We start from the raw sequence: 22628 nt of genomic DNA, 5'->3' as shown, positions 1-22628 counted from the left end.
CCCACATTGGACAGTGAAAAATCCCAGCTATAACTGTACAAGAGGATCTCATCAATATCGGGAAACAAAGGGTTCATACTTTAAATCCATTTCAACGGTATACTTTTGCAACAACGAGGAGAGCGTCGCCAATAAAACATACGCTTCTTGGCATGAAAGGATTTTAACGTGGAATAATGTAGACTGAAAACGAGGAAAATATATCAGCACGAAGTTAAATTTATGAGGGTTGTCGGCGAAATAAAAGTATTTAAAAACAATGGACCATTTTGAAGGAGCCTGAGTAACTATACCAAAATAAGTTGTATGTTTAGGATTATCGAAATATTTGTATTCCATTGTTTAGTTTCTGGGATTCTATTTATTACTAAATATTTTCAAAAATATTTCCTGTACCTCGTTAAATCATTAGCATAACCTGATTTTCGTTTCTATCTTTCATAAGATTGAAGTACAAATCCTTCGCTTTCTCTAATACTCTTTGTATTATTTACGCCTTGTTAAAGGTGACAGTGAAACACAGATTTCTACTAATACACACGTTGCACATATACGCTTTTCACCTCTGACAACAGTATTTTGCCTGAATTACAATCCACCAGGCTTGGAAATAGAAAAATCGTACATGCTGCTTTCTATTTGCAAAGTACACTGTGACTAAGCCTGAATAGAAATCATTGGAATACAAGTTTGGCTACGTGTGCTGTGAAATGTAATTGAAACTGAATCGATAGAAAGTTTATACTCGATTTCATAACCGATACAAATTTTTATTTCGTATTGAAAGTTTGAGTCACTTGACCTACTATTGAACACATATGCGTGCAATCATTTAAATTTAAGGATTATATCATGGACAAGCAATACCAATGCGAAGTACGAATTGGTGGGACCACTGGCTAGCTTAGTTTTCAAATGAAAAATACTTTTGGGAAAACATGAAGTTTCACAGCGAAATTATGCTGAATAGTATAGAACTTTCTATCGATCTACCTATATTTGTGAACGATTATCTTATGTCTCAAAAATCAATATCTTAAATAGGTTACTCCTAATAAATAAGGCCTAATGAATTTCACGATCTGTAATTTCGCAGATAAAATATTCTGAATTGAAATTTCTGGCTCCTGTTGCTCAACGCATTGACCATTTTTTACTTTTGTTAGAAAAGTAGGAGCAGGTGTTGAATAAAGGAGACGTGGCTGCTGATAGGGACATTTGCTCTCCCTATAACTCATTTTGTAAGGAGTCTTTGATCCCGTGGAAAAAGAATAACGTTGGGAAAAATCGGTGAAACAGATTGGTAAAAGGCCCGGTGAATATTCTCGAGGAGTCCTCGAGGGTTGGAGGACCCTCCTGAGAATTTCGTAGCATTTCGTAGCATGCTAGACGACATCTGGAAGAGCAGAGGGACGAATGGTCCTCGAACCCCGGAATCACCATCGCCACAAAGTCAGACCATTAACGTTCAACGAACTGACACTTTACCTTTTTTCTCGCCAAAGAAATCCGCGTTGGCGAACGCCGCCCAGGACACGACGAATATCAGCGATTCCAATCTGAAACGAAATTGAGATTAATTAGCTTTGGAGTATTCGATAAAATTACATTCAATGTGTTCTGCGTTTTTTGTATTCGACACATCGATATTAATTACGCTATCCATTTCGTTCAATGGTGTGACTAGCGAGGGAACATCCCGAACCCAGAAATTCAAAAAATTCTTAAACTTTGTGAATATACAGTGAATCCTCCCGATTACAACGCAATTTTTGTTTGCTGCCCAAATTCACTCCAAGGGGGTGTAATTGACTTCTGAAAATCCGGTTATTTTCCGACTCTGTGTTATAACTCGTGAACTGTAAAATATTTTTTTTGCCAAATTATAGATCTAATTGAAAGAAGTAACTTTTGTCTTGAAACTTTTTTTCTATCTCTTACAGTTCGCGAGTTATAACATAAAATCGAAAAATAGCCGAATTTCCAGGGGTGAATTTCATTCCCTTAGAGTAAATTTGGGCAGCAAACAAAAATTGCGTTGTAATCAGGAGGGAATCCCCTAAGTAATCACAAAGTTACAGAATTTTTGAATTTTTGGGTTGGGGATCTTCCCTTGAGGGTGCAGCCAGCTACACTTTCAGTCTCTTTTGGGGAGATGATCTTGGAGTACTACTGTGCTGGGTAAATCTGGAGTGTAATTGAAGGGTAGGGTATATACCTAACTAAAAAAATAAACGAGCGTAGTGTTTTTAAGAAGCTGAGTGATCAGGAAAAACGTCCACCTGCATTTATATTTTTAAAATATTTATAACAACTTCAATATATAAATTAACTGATTTATTTTATAGAACATTAATATATACATTTCTGTTGATACTTTTACGTAACGAAGACATTATCGTTAATGTTATTGAATATAAACATTCACGCCGCTGAAACGTTGCACCCCATAAGGCGATGATTGCGTCGTTAGCAAGTATTACCCATCTTCCTACGCATCCTTCCCACAAATAACGATAGCGGGCATCGAATTAAAGTATCAAAGACGAGCAGACGTTGGATAAAAGCGCAGAAGAAACGATAACGATTAAAACGAGAGTAAATAACAGTTCCGTTGCAGGGGTGTACGTCTGCGGCCACAAAGATACGCGATCTCGTGAGAGAAAGGAGCGAGATTAGCAGAAAAGCGACACGGAATGTTAGCGTTGTTCCGAGTAAAACAATAAGGTCCATCTCTGGAGACTTTTAAGGGCTACGATAGTGCGCTGCCGGAAATTTGGGTTCGTTGGAACCTGCTTCGTTAATGTGATCTCCCGCGGCCAGTGCAAGCTTTGAAAGGGTGTTGAAAACTTGCCGCGTAAGAAGCCATTGTGTGCAACGAGCTTATTTAACCTAAGTACCCTCGGCAAAAAGAAAATCCAGCTTTATGAATAAAATGTTCCCTCGTCTTTTTAATACCCGCCCTACTAAAAATGAGGAATACCATTAAGATATTCAATATTATTATCTGCATACATTCAAATTTAAATATTAATCGAATTCATAAAGGGGGATGAAAGTTGCACGAGAAAAATTTCTTTTCTTCGCAACTTAAGAAGAGGTAAACGTTGTCAAATTCGATTTAACAATCGGCACTGGTTGATCCACTAGTGGCCACTCCGAAGTTCTGTATTTAATAAATGCAGTATTCGGCAAAAGATCTCTAATCTGTCGATAAGGCGATAAGTAGCAGGGAAGGGGCAATTGAAATTCATTACAAACGCTTCTATCCCACGGCACAATAACTCTTCCCACGCGCGGAAGGAAAAAGCATTTTTCCCATCGTTCGAAACATCTATGTCGCCCGTATGTGTAGCTATCGGTTTTCCGCGTCGAGCTGCAGACGATTTCTCACGTTCCTAGGTCAGTGGAACAGGAGGAGTTCACTCGAAAAGTGTGACACGCATTTGCATCTACCGGCGAGAGGCGAACGTGGGCGTTGCACAGAGGCCATTGATCGTGAATCACGATCGAGAATTCCGGCCTTGCGTAACGCTTCAGTCAACCCACGTGCACGGTTGTGCCCGTGGTTTTCGATTTCCGTTTGGCAAGGTCGTCGCACTCGCCTATTATACCTTTGATGGAAATAGAATCGAATGAACGAAATTTCGAGGCACTTTGGGACAACGGCGACTGTAGAGAAAATTATTCATTGTACTGTGCGGGTTAAAAAATGACAGACAGCGCGGTGTTTTATTGAATTAAAATGTTTCCATCTGTTGGAGATAATGGAGATACGTTAAATGAATAAAATTGAGTACATTTCTTTAAAGTTAATTAGTAGAGGGAAATAGTCAAATATGGAATAATGCCATTACAATTTATGTTTTTTTTAATGTTAGTTCAATATTGATAATTGTGCATAACGTTAGAAATAGAAGGTTGCTCTTATATTGAGCGTAAATATATGGCTGCGATTGATTTTTAAGAATAATATTCGAAAAATAAAATGGTAGGTATTACATATTTGGCTACTTTCCTCTAGTTTAATAAGCTGTTAAGTATTATAGGAAAGGAATGAATTTCCAGTGCACTTTGGTGTATTTCTACTTTCTCACATTAGGCGTGAGTGGGCTCGATGCAATGCCCTCGCTTAATGAGGGATTGATATGCTGATTTTCGTTATGAAAGTGCAACGTAGAATTTTATCATTACCACTCACGCTACGTCCTTTTTGTTAAATTTTCTGATTGCGCAGAAACTCGTACAGCCTCGACTGATTTTATTCTCTTTGAACGTGTCCATTTTGATGAAACTACTTCCGCGCTGTTATGAGGCATTAAGAGTACTATCGAGTGCGCACAATGGGAGTCTGATTTTTCACGTAACGCTCGGTATGTAGAATTCACGCAACACTGACTCGAAACGTTGTCAGCTGGTCAACAATACTTTGATTGGAATGCATTGACCACCGGGACTTTTATATCGAGCGAATGGCCTATGTTTGTATGAATTTGTCGATGGACGAGAGGCACGCAGATATACGTCTACAACGTCCATGTTTAATAAAAGTAAAATTGGTCACTCGTCATAAGAGAAATAAAGGGATAATTCAATAAAACAGCTTACTTGGATATCAGTTTCTGTTCTTTCGTATAAAAGATGTTGAATCAAAGTTTATAGCACGATCTATTAGGTACCAATAAACGAACTTCTGATGCAGTACCAACATGACTAGTTTACGAATTCCAAGTGATTGGAAAGAGAAGTAATTCTGATTAAGTCCGTGTATCGTTAAGTGCACTTTTATAATGGATATAAAAATTTTAAAATGAACGAAGGATAATTTAATTTCTACTAGAATAGATATCCAAGGATTATATAATAAATAATCAAAATTTAATGATTCTTTCGTAGAAGATTTATTATTCTGTACTCGAATAAATTATGAACGAATAATTACCATTCATCCATCCAAGTTTTTTACCATCGTCGATTAGTTCTTCTTTTTGTTTTTAACACATCAAACTGAATTCTCTCAGGGAGCCTCTTTTTATCTTCCTATGACATCATCGAGCAGAAACCTTCTTGAAGGGGGAGGCGAATGAATCTGAATTTAACGAGAAGGCGCCATAAAAATGAACGAAAAGAGAACCACAACGATGTAGTACACGAAAACGAACCGTAAAACGTCCTATAAACAATCGGTACACGTGTAACTGCTACGACAAAAAAAAATAGTTTACATGATATCCGAATTTCGCTGAATTCTACAAGGACAAAATTAACCAAAGATCGAAGCGCAGGAAGTTGATGTGACCTGGCTGAAATTACGCATACAGTTAGTACATACCACGTATAATAACCTATTAAACTGATATACTACAATACCTATTCAAAATATCACCGAAAAACAGATTCTCCACTTAACAACGAAAACATTTTAACCCGATTTAATCTCATATTCCATCAACCAATGAACAATACCACTATTCGCAGAGTTTTAAAAGAAATTAGGCAGACTGAAAAATTCAAATCGAGTATCTAAATTGTAAAACTGAACACGAGGATTTAAGTTTCCTCTTAAATCCTTAACTATGAATCATTCTGTATGTTATTATTGTAACATCATAGGCTGTGCTAACGCAAGGGTTTTAATACTAAAACTAATGGTACGGTGGTGCGTTTGTGGGGGACGACTGAAGAGAGACCCGTACCACGTGGCAGGCCTACAAGCGTGGTAAGCTCTCACTACGCCTCGCATCATCTCACCTCGCCTCGCCTCGTCTCGACGCAACTTCTTTTCGCACTCGCATCTAGGCTCGCATCACCTCTGTTTTTCCGTACCTGAAGTTATATGAGTTTGCCTCACGTGTTTGGCCTGGGTAAGGTTCGTGTGTTTGGTCAGTTGCTCAGAGAACCTCTTCCTGTGCAGGCGTGAATTCAGTAGGCTCACACTACGCCTCGCCTCGGCTCGCCTCGCCGCTCTTCCTCAAAATATTCTCGAGGCAGAATCCGCGGCTCGAATTCGGATCATTGCCAAATCGCGCCGAGGCGAGGCGTAGTGTGAGGCAAATTGTCAAACTACATGGGAAGAGCATAGGAAGAATAAAATGAGCCGAGGCGAGGCGAGGCGCAGTGAGAGCCTGTCTGTATAATCTAGGGTCCTCTTAGGTGACAGGATATTGTCAAATGTCACACTGCCATTGAGTGGCGGGGATCCTGTAGGCCACGGAGTCCTGGAGTTTTGAGTTGCATCGACGATAAGATACGCATGCAGTCATTCTGGGGCGATGCTAACAACCTCCACGCTCTCTACAGCGTCAAGGCGACAGAGCTGAGGGGTTAACAAGAAAAGGCTCGAGGAAATGAAAACGAAGATGCCCCTATCGTCCCCGATAATGTGGACGAATGACGACACACCATTAACCCAGTGGCCCAAGGAACGATATAAAGCGGAATTAAAAGAACGGGGAGAGCCCCAGCGGGAGATCCCGAGACACGTGTACCGGGTGGCGGTGGAATAATTAAGCTGGGAAGTCGAGTGGCGACGTCGTCGACAGCGACGCAGAAGTGGTGTGCTCGTTAATGAAGCGATGCACCAGAGAGCGCCCGACAGCCGACCAAATTCTCGGCAAACTTCCACGAGGAGCGGATCGTCCTGACTATTCTTTGACCGAAGATGACGATAATGAACCAATTTCACGTTCCATCTACTCCCGCCCCTCAAGAAAGGGCGGATTTGTTTGGAATTAATTTAGATATCTCGAGCCCCTGGATAATTCATTATTATTACAACAGGGGATTTCAGACGCCCAGCTATAGACTCTGGGAGATGGGTATGAATTTTTTGATAACCGAAAGTAAGTTGATTGTCTTAGTCTTTGTTAAAATTAAGGGCCCAGGGGGGAACAGTTTTATGGTTTGGGTGCCACTGTTTTATGATTTTAGAAGAAAGCACGTTGAAGGAAAAATTGTTTTCGCAGGAAACGCGGCACGGAATTGTAATTATTTCAAACGGTACTTGAATTAGATAGTAAATGACAACTATTACCAAATTTTAGCTGAGAAATTAATTTCGATAGGTCACGATCCCAAAGGAACCCCATTTTCACTACGCATTTGTCTTTTTCAGCGTCAAGAAAATTTAATATGATTCTGAATTACACTTCATTGCAGAAACGAATTAATGGTATAAATAAACGAAAAATTATACATAATGTCCCTCGATTTTATAGTTTGAGAGTGCAAATAGCACTCACAAAATTCGGTTCGTTGATATTGAACGAAGGGAATGGCTTCTAGTACTTCAGAAGTATGTTTTGGGAATTTGTCTGCCTCTCTTTGATGCTGTTCTATGTCTGAATGCATATAGGAAAGTACACGGCTCAGTTTGTAAAACAGTCGTCACCTCATATTTTTTTTGTCGCCCTTCCCCATTAACGCCATCTTTTATTCTGGCGAATGTGCCCGCTGCTTTAATTAACACAGCCGTATATCATCGAACACGCGGAAGGGAACAGCGGCGGTTTGTGCTTCATCGAGCTCGTGCGATCGGTGACAGAGGAATGCCGAGGATTCGCGTGGAAAGTGACGAATGGCGGAAAATAAAGAAAAGCGACGAATTTATTCCTGTCCCAAAAGCAGGGAGCAGGGTCGCAGACCTTCGGTGGATACCGAACGAAAGGGAAATCACAGAAAGCGCTTGTATTTCCAATTAGAACATCTTTATTTTTAGGAAGGACTCGCGTGAGCTTTCGGCACATCGTAATTCTTTCAGGAATATTTGGCAGAGACGTACGTAAAATATGAAATATCGAACGAAGGAAAGGCGAGCAACTATAGAGAAAAAAAATGGTGATATATTAACGACTGGGTGATATTTGCCATTAAAATTTAATTTACCCTGTTCACTGCTTAAAACTGTTTTGAGTGCCAGTTTTTACAGTAAACTACCAACGACGAAGAAAGGAAATTCGGACCTTTACTATCTGAGAAATATAATACTTTTAATAGGATTATTCCGGGGCACTGCAATAACGTGCTTGGTTTGAAACTAATAAGCTAGGATGAAACTAATTAAACGAACGTTATCAGGAAGAAGGTGGTGAGTTAATAAAATCCAGGGATAAATTGATGAAGAAAACCTTTATAATTATAGCAAGCTGCACTGCGCAAGGAATATTGTGAAAATAATCAATTGGACGCAGTGGGATTAATTCGATTAAAGAAGATATTGAGAAGCATTTGAAATATTGATTAAAAATTTGCCATGCCATGCAATTTTCCATACAGTCGCCTTTATACATTTTTTTTGTATAACTACCTCGATTTGCGCAAATGAAATCGTGTAAACTGTAAACGATCGACTTTCTGCCAGTGGACAATGCCATGGAAGCCGATACCGACACTGGAGACAATAAACCGATAATACGACTTTATGATGTCGTTAGTGTCGATAGAGAAACCGTCTGCGCGAAATGAATTTATTGTAATTGCGATTGCTAGAGCTGCAGGTGTTACGCGAATATGTTTGACACTCCGCGGGATGATAACTTGTGGTTTATACAGTGATAGCACAGGTGTCTTTGAGAATTCCATTAGGCGAGATGAATGAACATTATAATAAAGAAGAGTTAATCTTTCAAGAATGCTATTCGCAATTTTTAAAGGAACTTCAAAACGGATCAGTCGAAAGAATTCCTACTATAGCTTCTTGGAAATTGCTAAAATTTAATATTGATTGTAACTAATAATAAATATTATATTTAATTATGGAAATCACGTCCAATTTTTCTCATAAAACATCCAGTGATATGAAGCAATCCTGCACAATGTTTCCCATACAGATATGCAGTTTACCAGTAACTGGTATTTCCTAATTACATCATCATCTAATTTATATACACCTATCATCTAATTTGTCACCAACAACTCGAAGTTACATTAATCCTAGAGTACTGGAAATATTTATTTCACCCCTCTCAAATTTACGCTCAATTTTCACAGCAACGTGATTGATAAAACGATTCCTGTGCAACTTATTTTGGCCAAGATAGTGAGCTACACAATTTTTGCAATAATATTGTCCTAGTACTAATAATAAGAGAGGAATCTCTCATACCTCGTTATACGTTATCAGGTGTTTATTCGAGTGATGCAATAAATATTTCCAGTACTGTACTTCTTCCACAGTAACATCATTTCTTCACTAAATACAAAACTTTCCACTAAACCTGCATCACGCCCAACAAAGACACCCCCAAGATAAAGGGTAGAAACATAGGAAGTATCCTCTTGAAAGCACAGAAAGTGTCGATATGCCCTATGGTCGAGGGTAATTCCAAATCGGCTTCAGCGCAGAACGCAGCGTTTCCAGATCGTCGGAAGAAGGAAACCCGCAATTTCGTTGGATTCAGGGGTAGGAAGTGGACGAAGCAGGAGTTTAATCTCGGCTGACAGTCTTGTAAGAGCGATAATTCAACGACGATAGCAGTGCGACGTCGGACAGTCCCTTAAGCCACCTCTGCCGCGCTGCTATCTATAAACTGACGTTTAGGGCCACGTCCCCCTGGCGATACGCTGTTAAGGCGATCTTTACGTCCGCGGAATGTTGCTCGTAAAGATTCATAACAGAAATGGCCTGTATGTATTGACGAACGAACGACCGTGGCGGTCCACTCGTAAAGAACGTATCACTGTCCAGGTTTCGCAGTATAAATCACGGATTCGGAATGTGAGATACTACGTCACCATGTGGCTCAGCGAGGAACGTATTACGTCTCCCTTGTGAACTATAAATAACCGCGAATTTATGTGCAACTGGATGTATTGTTAGGGCAGAACAATATCGCCTATAAGAGTGAGCGAAATAGCTCGAGACGAGTAAGTGTTTCCTGAAATGCTTGAGAGGCGTGAGTCCGTGTCATTTTTTATTTAGAATCTAATATTAATGCAGAAGGAGCTTCTTTGTTCGAAGCCTTTGGGCAACCAAGAGTTTGAGCTCACAGGAAATCACGACTGTGATAAAAAAAGAGGGGCGTCACATTGAGCCTTATCCTCTGACTGTGAGTAGATTCGAGTATATAAAGTAGACAGTTTGGTTGTCCTGTTTCTGTTTATACTACTGTTTTCGTGGGCATACTCGTTGCATTGGAGGGAGACCATGTAAATGTATAATAAATGGCATTTAAGGAAATCTTAGCATAGAGAGCGAATCCATTTCTTTACCAACATCAGGGAGTGATTAATAAACAACAGCAAGCCCAATCTACTGGGAACATTGCACATGGGAACTTCATTTCCCTCAGATTTCATGGATCTGCATTTTGACATTTTTTTCTTTGTCATTTTCTCTTTCGGCAAATTACAGCCGAGCACGCGACACGGACGCTTTCAATTGCGACCGCTTTCCGCGCGCGTGTCCTTTCATGCGTCGCCATTCATTAGCGTCAACCGGAGGTGTAGACTGATCCAAAGATAAGGAGAAAGGGGAAGATCGACTGGGGGTATCGATCGAAGCTTGTTGCTTCGAAATCAAGCTCACCAGGAGCCGCGACCGAGAAACACGCTACGGCTGGTTAACAGCGAACAAGGGAAAACTGCCAACTATTCGGGCGAAGAATTTTCATTTCCTTTTCTTCGCTCGAGGGCCGACCGTGCCAGACGAACCTTCCTCGTTACGACAGTGTTACACCCTAAAATTAGCCAGACTCCGCTGGAGAAATGCCATTGAGAACTTACGACGCACTGTGCACTTGTAATTTCCTAGTCCCTAGTATAAACTTCCTAGTCTGCGTAAGAAAATCTCGGCATATAAACTCACTGTTTATATTCATTGCTCTATCCACGTAAGTAGATGCGGAGTAAAGATACCTAATGCCGCCCATGTCCTGCTATCGCCACTCGTTATATCTCGCAAAGCAAGCACTAAAATTTATCGGTCACGAACTGAATTAATACCTAAACATATGTAGGAAGACGTAGTGTAATTGCCGCGCCATGTGACCAAGAATTACAGAAAGGGAAGTATTTTAGGAAATCTTACAATACTATATACTTTATTTTTAATATTTGTTATGTTTGCTTGTTGTCGTCTCTATTTTAGTTTCACGGTTAGCCTTTCCAACAATGTTACCACTGCTGCTTCGCATTTACTCTTATTGACTATGCTAGCTGTAAATACTCGGGTTTTTTCTTCTTTGAGTAATAAATACGATTAGTAATAATAATATTAATTTTGCCCTACTAAGTGTACTAATTTACTGGACTGCAAGAATTTTACGTCATATTCGGAGAAGGTAAGTCTAATAACTCTGTGAATGCATGAATATCTACAAGAAATACCTAATTAGGAAAGTAATCGGTTCAAATATTTTTCGTAATGCAAATACTGTCTTTCTTTTATCAATATGCGTGTTTTCAATACCCCCTATGGTTTCGATATAATGTTTGCTACAGGTGGGGTCATGAAATTTGCGGAGCAACCCCGAAATTAACTTCTTGTTTGTCCATTATGTAAATCCGAATGTAGAAAATAAAATATTTTAAAAATCCTATTTCTATATTTTTGTGATAATACATTTTTTAAACCTAATCCTTATGACTATTATTCTGTTATTATTATTTAATTAGTAGTAGGTATTATTAGGAGAACTGAAGGAATTTTCTATGCGCAGCTACGTTGGCGGCATCTTTAGTTTCAGGACAAGATTTAAAATAAATGTGATATGTTTTACTCCTCTTGTCCACTATCATGGTGTAGGCCACATAGCTCTCCACGATTTCACACTTTGAACTGAATTTATCGTGGCACGTGGAGCGACTACACGCTTCTCTACGAGAAGCTATGAGTTACTTTTGTTTCACTGGTCTCCGCCATCCAGATTTATAATGCCCAAACGGGTGTAGAACGAAATCGTTGCTATAATTAGATTAACAAATCTATGGTTGAACTCCAGAAAGGCCACGGATGCAAACGTTATGTGAAACGGGCGAAACGTAACTTGATATTCCGCCATGCAATTTATTACACGAATTACATAGATATGGTAAGTCATATCAATCTCATTTGCTGAAACGATGCTTTAAAATTTGAGAAATATCACTTAGAATCCCGTAGATTAGATTTCACTTATGTAGTACCGTAGATTTCTTCTACTGACAGTTTCTGAGGAATTTGGCTATCTATCAATTAATCAAATGGAATTTCCATTTCCATTTTCATTTCCATGGAGATGCTGAGATTCTAGTAGAATTATTCTACCCTCTAACTTGCGAAACAACATTGTTGTAGCTGCACTAGAAAAGTACCCTCCATGACTACATTATCATAATTAACCATAATTTGACTAGATATTTTCTGTTTCTCTTTGGTCTAAAAAAGCACGGGCTGCACCAATTAAATTGTTGCATTCCTACTCCTAATTTTAATTCAGAATGACTCCAAGGACCATTTTCTAGATACTCATAAATATATCCTCCATGTAGTCAAATTTTGGAGTAAACCAGAACACAGTTGTCAAAAATATATGAGTCGAACGCAGTGCAGATGTGTTAAAAAGTTCAGGTAAACGTTAGTGTTACTTATTCCTAATTATTAAACGATAAAGGATTGTTAAACAGTGGAATAGCGATTAGTGAAATCGTGTGAAACGTGATTTGCAATAATATAAAGATTTCTTTCAAATATAAGTGTTAGAAAATCACTTTGGAAAAATATTTTACAACATCCTGATTAATTATGCTTGTCAATGGTCAGAGTAGTATAACTCCGGAGTTGCTCAATTTTAAATCGATCTTAATTAAACAGCTAGACCAGAGACAGGGCGTCCACGTCAATTTTAATTGGAATGAAACTTTAATTTCGAAAGGAAGGTCGGATTTTACGTGGCGACCGTTCGAGGAATTTGCCGAGAGGAGTAATTGGAAATTCACATAGGCGAATCTGGAAATGCATTCTGGTGAAGGATATTGAAAAAGGCTTCCATCTTTGCAAAGTGACCGCGAGCCTTCAGACATCACTAGAGGAAATGTTTTCCGCGTCTCTTTTGCAAAAGTAAACGGAACATCTGACGAGTAAATATTCATGGCATTTACAAGTACAATTTTTATGAAGATCGATTCAATACAATTTCATTTATAACAACCATTCTTTCAACTCCCTAGCAGAGAAATCATTAATAGTAATCTTCTAATATTTCACATGCACATTAGACGATTCTAGTCGAGCCTTAAAAAATAGAAAGTGATAAAAGAAGAATAATGCCCGCAACAAGAAAACCCTCGGTAATTATTAACAAAAGGGTCGTCTTCACCGATTTCGATGACCTTGAAATACATACAGGAAAAAGTTTTTCAGAATGTTAACCTTAACAACATATTTCAAGGTTGATTACCAAAATCTCATCTTCTTTCCGGCGAAAACGAAATTGTAACTGTTTTATATTCTTCAGGCTCTGGCGTGAATATATTATTTCGCTGTCTGACTTTCAAAGTTGCGGCTCAAGCAGACTAAAGTATCCTTTAACCCCCGATCGCATTCCTAAGCGACAGTGAGTCCTCGCAAATACAGTGGGAAGCGCAAAGTTACGTGATAAAAGTTCGCGCGACGAGCACTATAAATCCGACTCATTCGAAAGCGGTTAAAGCTTCCACAATTGCCGCGGTAGCTTGAAAAGCCGTAAATTGCAGGGTTAACCTTCGCTCGCCTTCGAAATATGATCGTGAAAAAATGTTATTAGAGAGAAATGGAAGTAATTCGAGGGGCGGAAGGAGGCAATTTAACACCAGCACGGATAGCGGAGGACGGCATTTTCGAGAATTTACGGTGCCAATGACAACATATATTTTCCGCGGCAAGACTCATGACTTGCATCTAAATCGCTTAATATATACTCCCACCTCATCAGTAACAAATTAGCATCCGTGTTTCCGCAGAAACTTGTAACCTATTAAAATTGTACTCTTCGCTTTTATTCAAGTAGTTGGCAAGTTCCGAACATTCATTCATGAAGCGAAGTCGTTGAATGAAAAAGATTAGTAAGGAAGGCACAGAATTATGTAAGACATAAAGTGGATTTATTCTGAATGATTTAAATATCTTCATCGCCTGTAACAGCATTCTAAAGGTTTTTGGTAACGATGACGAGTTCTCGAAATTTATTGCGGGAAAAATGGGCGAGGCTTTTAATAATTTCAATATCTTATTTTCGATAGAAGACCTCGGTTACTTGAAAAATTCTAGCAGCGCCGTCAGCTTTTCTATGAAAAATAAAATTTGGAAAAATAAACTTCCAAATGGCAACCTCGCCGAGATATAAACTGAGGAATGGGATCAATTTGAATGCTCCAAAGCAGAAGCTCGTCATTTTTTTTATTCCCAACGCATGCATCTTCTTGAAAATACGTGAAACGTCCGCCATTTGGGTTCTGAGCTGACCGAACCGAAATTTCCCTCAATATCGATCAATACGCCAAGGAATCTATGAATATTTTCCTTCTGCTTCCATATAACTGTAATATATTCAGTAGGTATTATTTACACAACAAAATATTGGAGTTTTGCATATGATATAAAGTAATCTGCATAAATGAAAAAACATGATGCACCTTCAAAGACTGTGGGCATTATTCCCACAGTGTCAATATTATGTTAACCATGCATTAAGCATTCATTACTTCCGATGGAAACTGATTACATGTATCACATCTTTATTTCACGTTAAAATAACTTCATGGATAAACATTGCGGGTAGGTGCACGAGCTGTTCATTAAATTTTTAACAAAACTCGTGATATTCATGGGTTTTCAATTACGCCAACCTAGTAGTTTCCATTAATCAATCAATAAAATTGTTTGATCATTGAATTATTAAATCTTCCATAATTAATGAGGTATCAAAATGTTAAATTAGTGTGCAGAAATAGTTTCGATACCAGTGAGTTTCTCTTTTCACAACAAGTTTATTCTTTTTATTCCCCTTTCGTATTCCATTAATACCTACTAATGAATGATAACGAATCTAGAAGCACGTACATTTGAATTTTATTATATTCATCGTCCACTTTATTCGTCCATTAATTCCTCCCACTATCACCACGCGTCTTGTACTCATTATTCGTGAAATCTCTTTCCCCAATTTCAATCATAAAATCTTACTAACGCGAGACTCTTATTACCGTCGAAATTCCGTCTGTCAAAACTAAAAGAGACGTCTCTGCTTAACGTCCTCCTCCCCCGCCGCCTGAACCCACGTCACATTCATTCTCCATTTTTGAACCTGACATTTATTTCCCGCCACTCCTTCCCGCCCCTGTCCCAGGCGCATTGCGTTACTAGGAAAAGTAATTCCTGGCCTCTGCTTGAAACGAATTGCAGGAACGACCATCGCGACGAAGAAAGGATCGCCGGTGCAACGGGGGGGAGGCGAGCGTTGAAAATCGAGGGAGCATTCGTGAAACGATGAACAGAAAACGAAGCAAGGAGGAGATTTGCATACGCAATCGAGAGTTCGCCGCTGCGAGCGCTGAGGTCCGCGACACTTCTCTGCTGTAATTGATATTGCGTAACAGCATGAGTTAATCACCGCATTGAAAGATAAATCATATCCTCCCCTGCTAATTTACACTTTCCGCGCTTCTCTATTTAATTTACGACACCTATCTCCATTCGAATGCAAATGTTTCGCAGACATTTCTACGATGCATCTGTTAAGCTTGATTTACGAAAGAAATTATTCCAATAAAACAGTCTTGCAGCCGGCGGCTTTAGGATCGCGATGAAAACTTTTGTTTGAAGAACGGCTCGAGACTCAACCGTGAATTTCCATCGATTTAACTCGAAGCGTCTGTGCAACGTCCCAGCTCCGGGAATTGTTGAAACATCAAGTGGAACCGAAGCATCTCTGTACATTTCGGCGGGCAACAAAAAAAAAAAATGAACGACACAATATGGGAAAATATTGCTTTGGGACCGGGAATGTATAGTGTTTGCAGGGCCTCTAATTGCCAAAACAAAGCTGTTATCCCGTTCGCGCGTTAGATCGCATTTCGGTTGTGTCCGTGCGACTCATTGAAAATTGACCGTTTCCACTCCCCAATTTAATCTCGAGCTCCGAAATACCCGATATCGACAGGGACGTCCATCGAGTCATTACTCCGAAAAATAGACACCCGTGAATAATTTGGTGTTTTCAATTTCGCGAAGACCTTGCTGGAACGTTACGGACGACGCGAACACGAACTTCCGAACAGTTCTAACTCGGGAAAATGGCACAAAAGTTTCCACTGCCACGAGCCGTCCGGTGGACATAAATTATTCTTTCCATTTCAGGAGCATTTACTCTTGTGAACAGCGCCCTATCAATTTTACAGTGAATCGAACTACGCGAGCCTTCTTTTCGTACAATAATTGTCACGGGCGCAACTGGAACGATTATTTCCTGAATTTTTCACGAGTAGCTTTCTCGATTCTCCGCGTGGGATGCTTGCAGTAATCTTTGGCTGATATTGTAAGAAGCGATGAACCAACAAGGCAGTAATTACGATTTTAAAGTGATACATACTTAGCTCGATCTGAATTTTGGGAAAAACTCTGTGGGGTGGTTTTTATGCAGTACAGGGTGAAGGTACATTAATTTATTATCTAGTTCTGAGAAAGGTGCTTACAACAATTTCTAAACGTAAAAGGAAGAATAGAATTATAGGATTCTTGCTCTGCGACCTCAGGAAGCTACATTCCAATCCCTTCCTTCATGTTAGATTGCCAAATCTAATGAAAGGACTGAATCGCAGCGCTCAATTAGAGGAAAGTCAAACTTCTGTCAAATCTTCCACCATGTCAGCTTTTCCCCTACTTTTTAATTCCCACTTTGAATCAAGAATATGCAAGCCTCATCCATTAAATCTTTACATAGCAAGCTCACACGATTTAGCTCGGTGTTCCTGAACCGGTGGTCCGCGGAAATGTTCTGCTGGCCCGCGAAAAGGCTCGCCCGAATCATGTAGGTATATTGTATAAAATACTATCCACATCGACTTTTATTCCTGCCTTAGACGTCAGCCGGTCCGCGAAAGTATTTCTCCAATTTTCGCGGATCCGCAGTTGCGAAAAGGTTGAAGGAAGAACGCTGATTTAGATCATACCAAAAGAGAATTATGATTTCTAAAAGGAAGCGTAGTCCCATAACCGACAGGCGTACAGACGCGGGGCAAGCGATCCCCGAATTCCTGTCGGAAGCTTCGCCGGGAAATGGGTGCTCGTTATGCTCGGAATGGATCGAGGGGCCATTTTCTGAGACGCGAGGGAAGGCGCGCCGCGGGAACGACACGTTCGTAGATTTTATCTACGACCCCCGTGTAGAACAACGCGCAACACCGTATTCCGCCGCTACGCTCGCGAAACTCTCCGGTTAAAGCTTGGCGCGGGGCACACGTGCGCCGAATGCGAGCGGACTCGTAAATACACTCCGCGCGGATTAACACGCGGCCGTCACGTGCCACGTGTGTCCCACCCTTTCCCGTCCATCCCTCAGCCGGCGTCGTTCTTTCTCTTTCAGCCGATGCACGAGCTGCTAGGGCGGGCCGGGGAGGGAATTCGAAAAAGAGCAACGCGCTGAATTATGCCGGCTGGACCGAAAACACGGGCTAACGCGGGCGCCGACTACTCGGCCGGCGGGATTAATACGAGTATCGCGTAATGCACCCACGATGCATTGCGTTACGACATTCCCCTTCCCCTCTGTTTTTTTTTTACCCACCACCTTTAAGTTTCGACGGGGAAGTACCTACGTGTACGAAACGCTAACGAGCGGGCGTATTGCGAATACGAAGGCAGTGGGCTGTTGTATGGTGGTTGATGAATGGAGCGTGCCTTTGGCCTTCTTGTGGCATGGTACATTGGTGCAAGAGACTATTTCTTTTTGAAGAGGGTACTCTAGTGTAACTGCCGTTTTTCAACGCCATCTTCGGGAATTTATTTAACAGAAACTATTAAGTCTATACTAATTGGCGTTTTGCTTGCATATTATGGTATGTTTGAAGTTAAACTGGGAATTTTTTTTAACCTTTTTATCGCACATGTACATAAATATAGTCAGTAACGCAAACTTCTTCAAAAAAATAATTTTGCTATGGGCGTTGGTGGGGGGATTGTTCTAGTCGTCCAAAATGGAAAAATGAAGTTTTAATTTCTTTATTACGTTTCTCGTTATGGTTGGAACCACAGAGACTCCCTAACAATAAAAATTAGCAGAATGACAGCATTTTGAAAGAAATGCTAGATTTTTGCTCATAAATTTAGCTGTTTTCGTTTTGTAGAATTAATTTTATGCAAGATAGAAACTCTTCCGAGGTTCCAACCATAACGACAAACATAATAAAGACAATGAACCTTAGTTTTCCTATTTTGAATGACTAGAACAGTTCCCACACCAACGCCCGTCGGAAAAGATTTTTTTTGAAGAAGCTTGCGCCACCGGCTATATCTATGTATATATGCGGTGAAAAAAGTTTAAAAAATTCTGAGTATTACTTCAAGCATACCTTAATATGCAGGCAAAACGCCAGATAATATAAACTCATAGTTTCTGTTAAATAAATTCCCGGAGATGGCGTTGAAAAGCGGGCAGTTACATTAGAATACCCCCTTACGAGGTTAGGCTGGCTGGCGTTGGCGTGTCTTCACGCCGAGGACGGAGGGGAAGAGATATTTTGTGCGGTTGAGGTAGAAGTGTATGTAGATTTCATTGGATTTAGCCTTGGCGAGTTTGTAACGTCTAGGAGCAAAGTATATGGTGGTATTTCTAGGGACTAGTGGCATTTTCAGTTTCGATGATTGAAAATTGAGGGCAGTGATTTCCAACCTGTGGGTTAGGCACAAAGCTGGAAGCAAATATATTTAATGGTTTTGTTTTAAAATATTCCCAAATTTCGCATGATTTTTCGACTGTCAATGTGGTAGGGAGACCCCTTAATTATGTAACACTGATTTTCATAAATGAAAAAAAGCTGGTTATCCAGATGCAGGAACAAGCATCACACTAAATAAGATAATTGAATATATTAAATATCTTTAAATATATCTAATATATGTATTAAGATAATGAAGTGTTATTAAATTAGAATTATATGCTGAAATAACTATTCTTTTACCTTATTAAATTTATCTTACCTCATATTGGGGGGGAGGGGGATCGCAGGTTATTTGAACCTCAAAAAACGTTTGGAAACACTGATTTAGGAAATGGAAAACTGTGATATTGGGAAATGAGTAGAATTAGAGGAAACAAGTAGGTCACTTTATTCCCCGAAATGATGAATGTATAGAAAATCATGTCAGGCCTGAAATGATATTTCCGGTTTCCTATTGCCAGTCAGAGATATGGTTGATTCACACTATCAGTGACATTCACACTGTCCGCCAATAACCGCGAATGAAACCGATGGTACTGGACGATTAGGAAAAAAGAAGATTGCGAATACGTAGTAAGATTTCAATTTAAAAAAAAGTGATTGTTCTGCTGGAAATCTTATTGTCCAGTAGTTAACGAGGAAGCTGAGAATATTGAATTTGAAAGTGAAGGACTTTGGAGCTTCAGTAATTGCAGAGGTGGGAAGGAAGAGAATCATTGTCACACTTTCACGCCGATAAAACCTTAAAAGCTTTCATATCCTTTATGTCTCTTTCTTAACAAGATTGCAATACTTCTGCCAACTTAATGCTGTTTCGTTGTGTTCGCGTGACTAAAATACAGCCGTCGTTTTAAATTGCCTCCCCTCTCTGAAAGCTCCGTTAAAGGAATCATTCGTGAAATTATTTTGCGATATCCGGGGGAATTATTACATAGATATTAATTACGCTATAAACCCTTGGTAATAATTTTTGTAAGGAGCATGCGAAAAGCGCAATTACTCCGAACTCCAACGCTACAGAAAAATCTAAATGATCAACAGATCTCTTACTGAATATTACTCGCCCCTCATTTAATACTAAAGTCTGCCGAAGAACAGATTGAATCGAGTATAAAACATCTATCCGTAAAAGGTTCCGCGGCTATTGTATGACCTGCCAATCCATTCCTCTCAACGATAATCGTGCAGTGAAATGAACGTAACGTTAAATAAATGCGAAATGAATGTAAACGATTTAAGGGAACAGCAACGGTGTCTAGATACTTGATGGGGTCGAGGCAATGTCGTTCGTGGAAATGTACCTGGCCCGATTATTACAGACGACTGAATTTCCGTTGGAACGATACGCGAAAGCAGGGAGATTTTAGACCCAGAATGGGTGCTCCGAGAGCAAATCCGGTTATCCAGAAGTGCGACTGAATATTTAATAGCGCGCATAACCGATAAGCGAAAAAATGGGAGAATATTTTGTCTTCTTTCCCTATTTAAACTGCTCTTATATGTGGCAATAAAAAGGAGAACCTGTATTAACATTTTGCCATTCCACGTTTGCCTGAGTAAGAAAATTTGAATTTAATCGAACGCCGCGTTATTTAACGTCTCGAAACTCGAAACAGCCCTCCTGATTATGGGCTGCAAGAAAAATATTTTCCAAATATTCCAGACTGTTGAATTATTATCACGAGAACGTGTGTTTCTACTTCACGTTATAAACAATACAATAATTAAATCAAATAAACATTTTCCACCCTCGCTTTCAACCTGACTTACGTTATTCACGCACCAGAAGTGGCACTGTATCCAATTTGACTACAAACACTCAATAAATTAGGAAGAATGCTAAATACATAAACGTCGAATTACACCACAGCTATTCAAACGACTTTCCATCCCTTTTTACGAGCCGACAGAGAAGAATCTAACTGACGAACATTTTCCAAAGCAAATGACACCATTCGACAGCAACCAAAGGCAAGAATAATCTCAGAAGAAAACGCCACTCGAACGGCGCACAAGGGGTAACATCGAACGCTTCGACGAACCCTCGGTGAACAGCGAGTTCGAGGTCAACGACAAGTGCGGAAAAAGCGTTCCGCCGCCTCCATTCATCGCCCGGCGTAAATAAAGGGCGAGTTCTCGCCCGTGAACCCGATTTCCCGCGAAACGAACGAGCCCCAATATCTCACGGGCGAAAACCTCGTTTCACCGTTCGCCCCGGTGGTAGGAGCCTGTTCTGGCGCTTGTGTAACGCGCGTTACTGCGATTGCACGGCAAAAAATCCCTCTCGCGTACCCTGCGTCCTCGGAAACGTCACCCTCCACCCCCTACCCCTCTGCCGCGATAAGGGTGATCGAAGAAGAGCACGAAATCAGCCAAGTGGCGTTCCGGTCCTTCGGCCGGCTGTAGGCCTACCTGTGGCTCTTTCGCCCTCGTTTACCCCTTTAATTGGCTTGCCACGGATTATCGGGTGACGCCGCCGCTTATGATACCCGACCGGAGTGTCTCCGACTCACCTAGGCTGCATGTTGGGTCATTCCATCGGCTTGGCAGGTGGTTAAGCTACGGAAACCGAGGTTCCCGGTTCTTAGTGCTCGACGGCCGACGTTAAGGAGACGCAGCTACGTAACTTCCACTCGCGGCACAACTGCGAGACACTTGCACGGTGCGGATCTTTGATCGAACGGCGGGACGTTGAGCGGAAGGGACGACGACGCACGATTTTCGCTCGATATCCGGTGTTTCGGGGCCGGGTGGCGACGGTGGCGCCAATTTCCAAGGTCGCCCGGGGGAGCAAGGTCAACGTACTTCTGGCTCGCGATCGGCTGGAGGATCGCCCCTGGACCGGGGTTGCTTCGTTATCGAGCAGTTTCGGGCGACGACGGCCGGGTCCCGTTCAGATGCACGCAACGAGTCACGGTTGACAGCCCAATCGGCTCCACGGTCCACCACTCACTGACAACGGTCCCTTCGTGACACTTGCCCCGCTTGCCCGCTTCCTTCTCGATTTTTCTCCCTCCTAGCCTCCTCCTACTCCGCGGCTGCCGGCTGAACGTCGGTGCTAGACGTCGTAAGGCTGATCTAGTCTTTCCCTCTCGCTCGCTCCCTCCTGCTCCTCTCTGCTCCCGGTCCCCTTTGCTAAGCCTTGATCCTGGGTGCTCGATTGCTGCTGGCCGTTTGACAGCCACGGCTCGGGCACCCTCGAAATTCGACTTGCTTTCTTAGCGGCGGAGAGGGTTCCTCGTGGGACACGGCACGCTACTCGTGGAGAGGCGGCAGGGGTTGAAACCGGGCGCGATCGGTGCCTCGCTATCAGACCGAGCGGCTCGCTGCTCTGCGTGCTTTTAAGCCGGCGGCGAGGTGCCCGGTGGCGGCCGATTCAAATTCGCTCCCCACGTGGCGGCGACGGCGTCGTCCTTGCGACTGCCACTGACACGAAGCCCGACGCCGGGCCGTGCGTCGCCATCTTTCGGCCGCCGGCTAAATCTGTTTTTTAACGAACCCGCCACCCGCCGCCAAACACCACGCGGTTCTCCTTTTTATTCCCTCCTTTCTCTCCGGTATTTTGCTTTCCACGCGAGCCATCTCTCCGTAGGCACTCGTGCAACGTAAACGGGCGATTGTTTTGCTTGATTGTAACGGGTCAATGGTGGCTGGAACGGGTGGTGCGGGAGTACTGTGCACTTCGGTGTACCGCCAACGCTCCAAATATGAATTTCTATGATTTCCTTGGTAATTCG

At 41.3% G+C, this 22628-nt stretch overlaps 1 protein-coding gene across 6 annotated transcripts in view; it reads right to left on the bottom strand.

The window, feature by feature from the left end:
- The window catches only part of Mp (collagen XV/XVIII-type protein multiplexin), a 325990-nt gene extending 303666 nt beyond the window's left edge, over nt 1-22324 (bottom strand). For 2 of the 6 annotated variants that reach the window (XM_076813591.1, XM_076813593.1), the window contains exons 1-2: nt 21405-22321; nt 1489-1559 (exon numbers count right to left, since the gene is read on the bottom strand). In XM_076813591.1, the coding sequence (XP_076669706.1) occupies nt 1489-1559; nt 21405-21415 (82 nt within the window). In that variant the 5' untranslated portion in view covers nt 21416-22321. Of the gene's footprint in view, nt 1-1488; nt 1560-21404 lie in introns of all 6 variants that reach the window. The other 4 variants (XM_076813594.1, XM_076813590.1, XM_076813595.1 and 1 more) reach the window with 4 other exon arrangements.
- Nucleotides 22325-22628: the final 304 nt, after the last annotated feature.

The sequence above is a fragment of the Andrena cerasifolii genome, chromosome 6 (genome assembly GCF_050908995.1).
Source record: "Andrena cerasifolii isolate SP2316 chromosome 6, iyAndCera1_principal, whole genome shotgun sequence".
In the NCBI taxonomy this organism is placed as follows: Eukaryota; Metazoa; Arthropoda; class Insecta; order Hymenoptera; family Andrenidae; genus Andrena; species Andrena cerasifolii.
The sequence above is the reverse complement of the archived record's forward strand: the minus strand, read 5'-3'. Positions and strand labels throughout refer to the sequence as shown.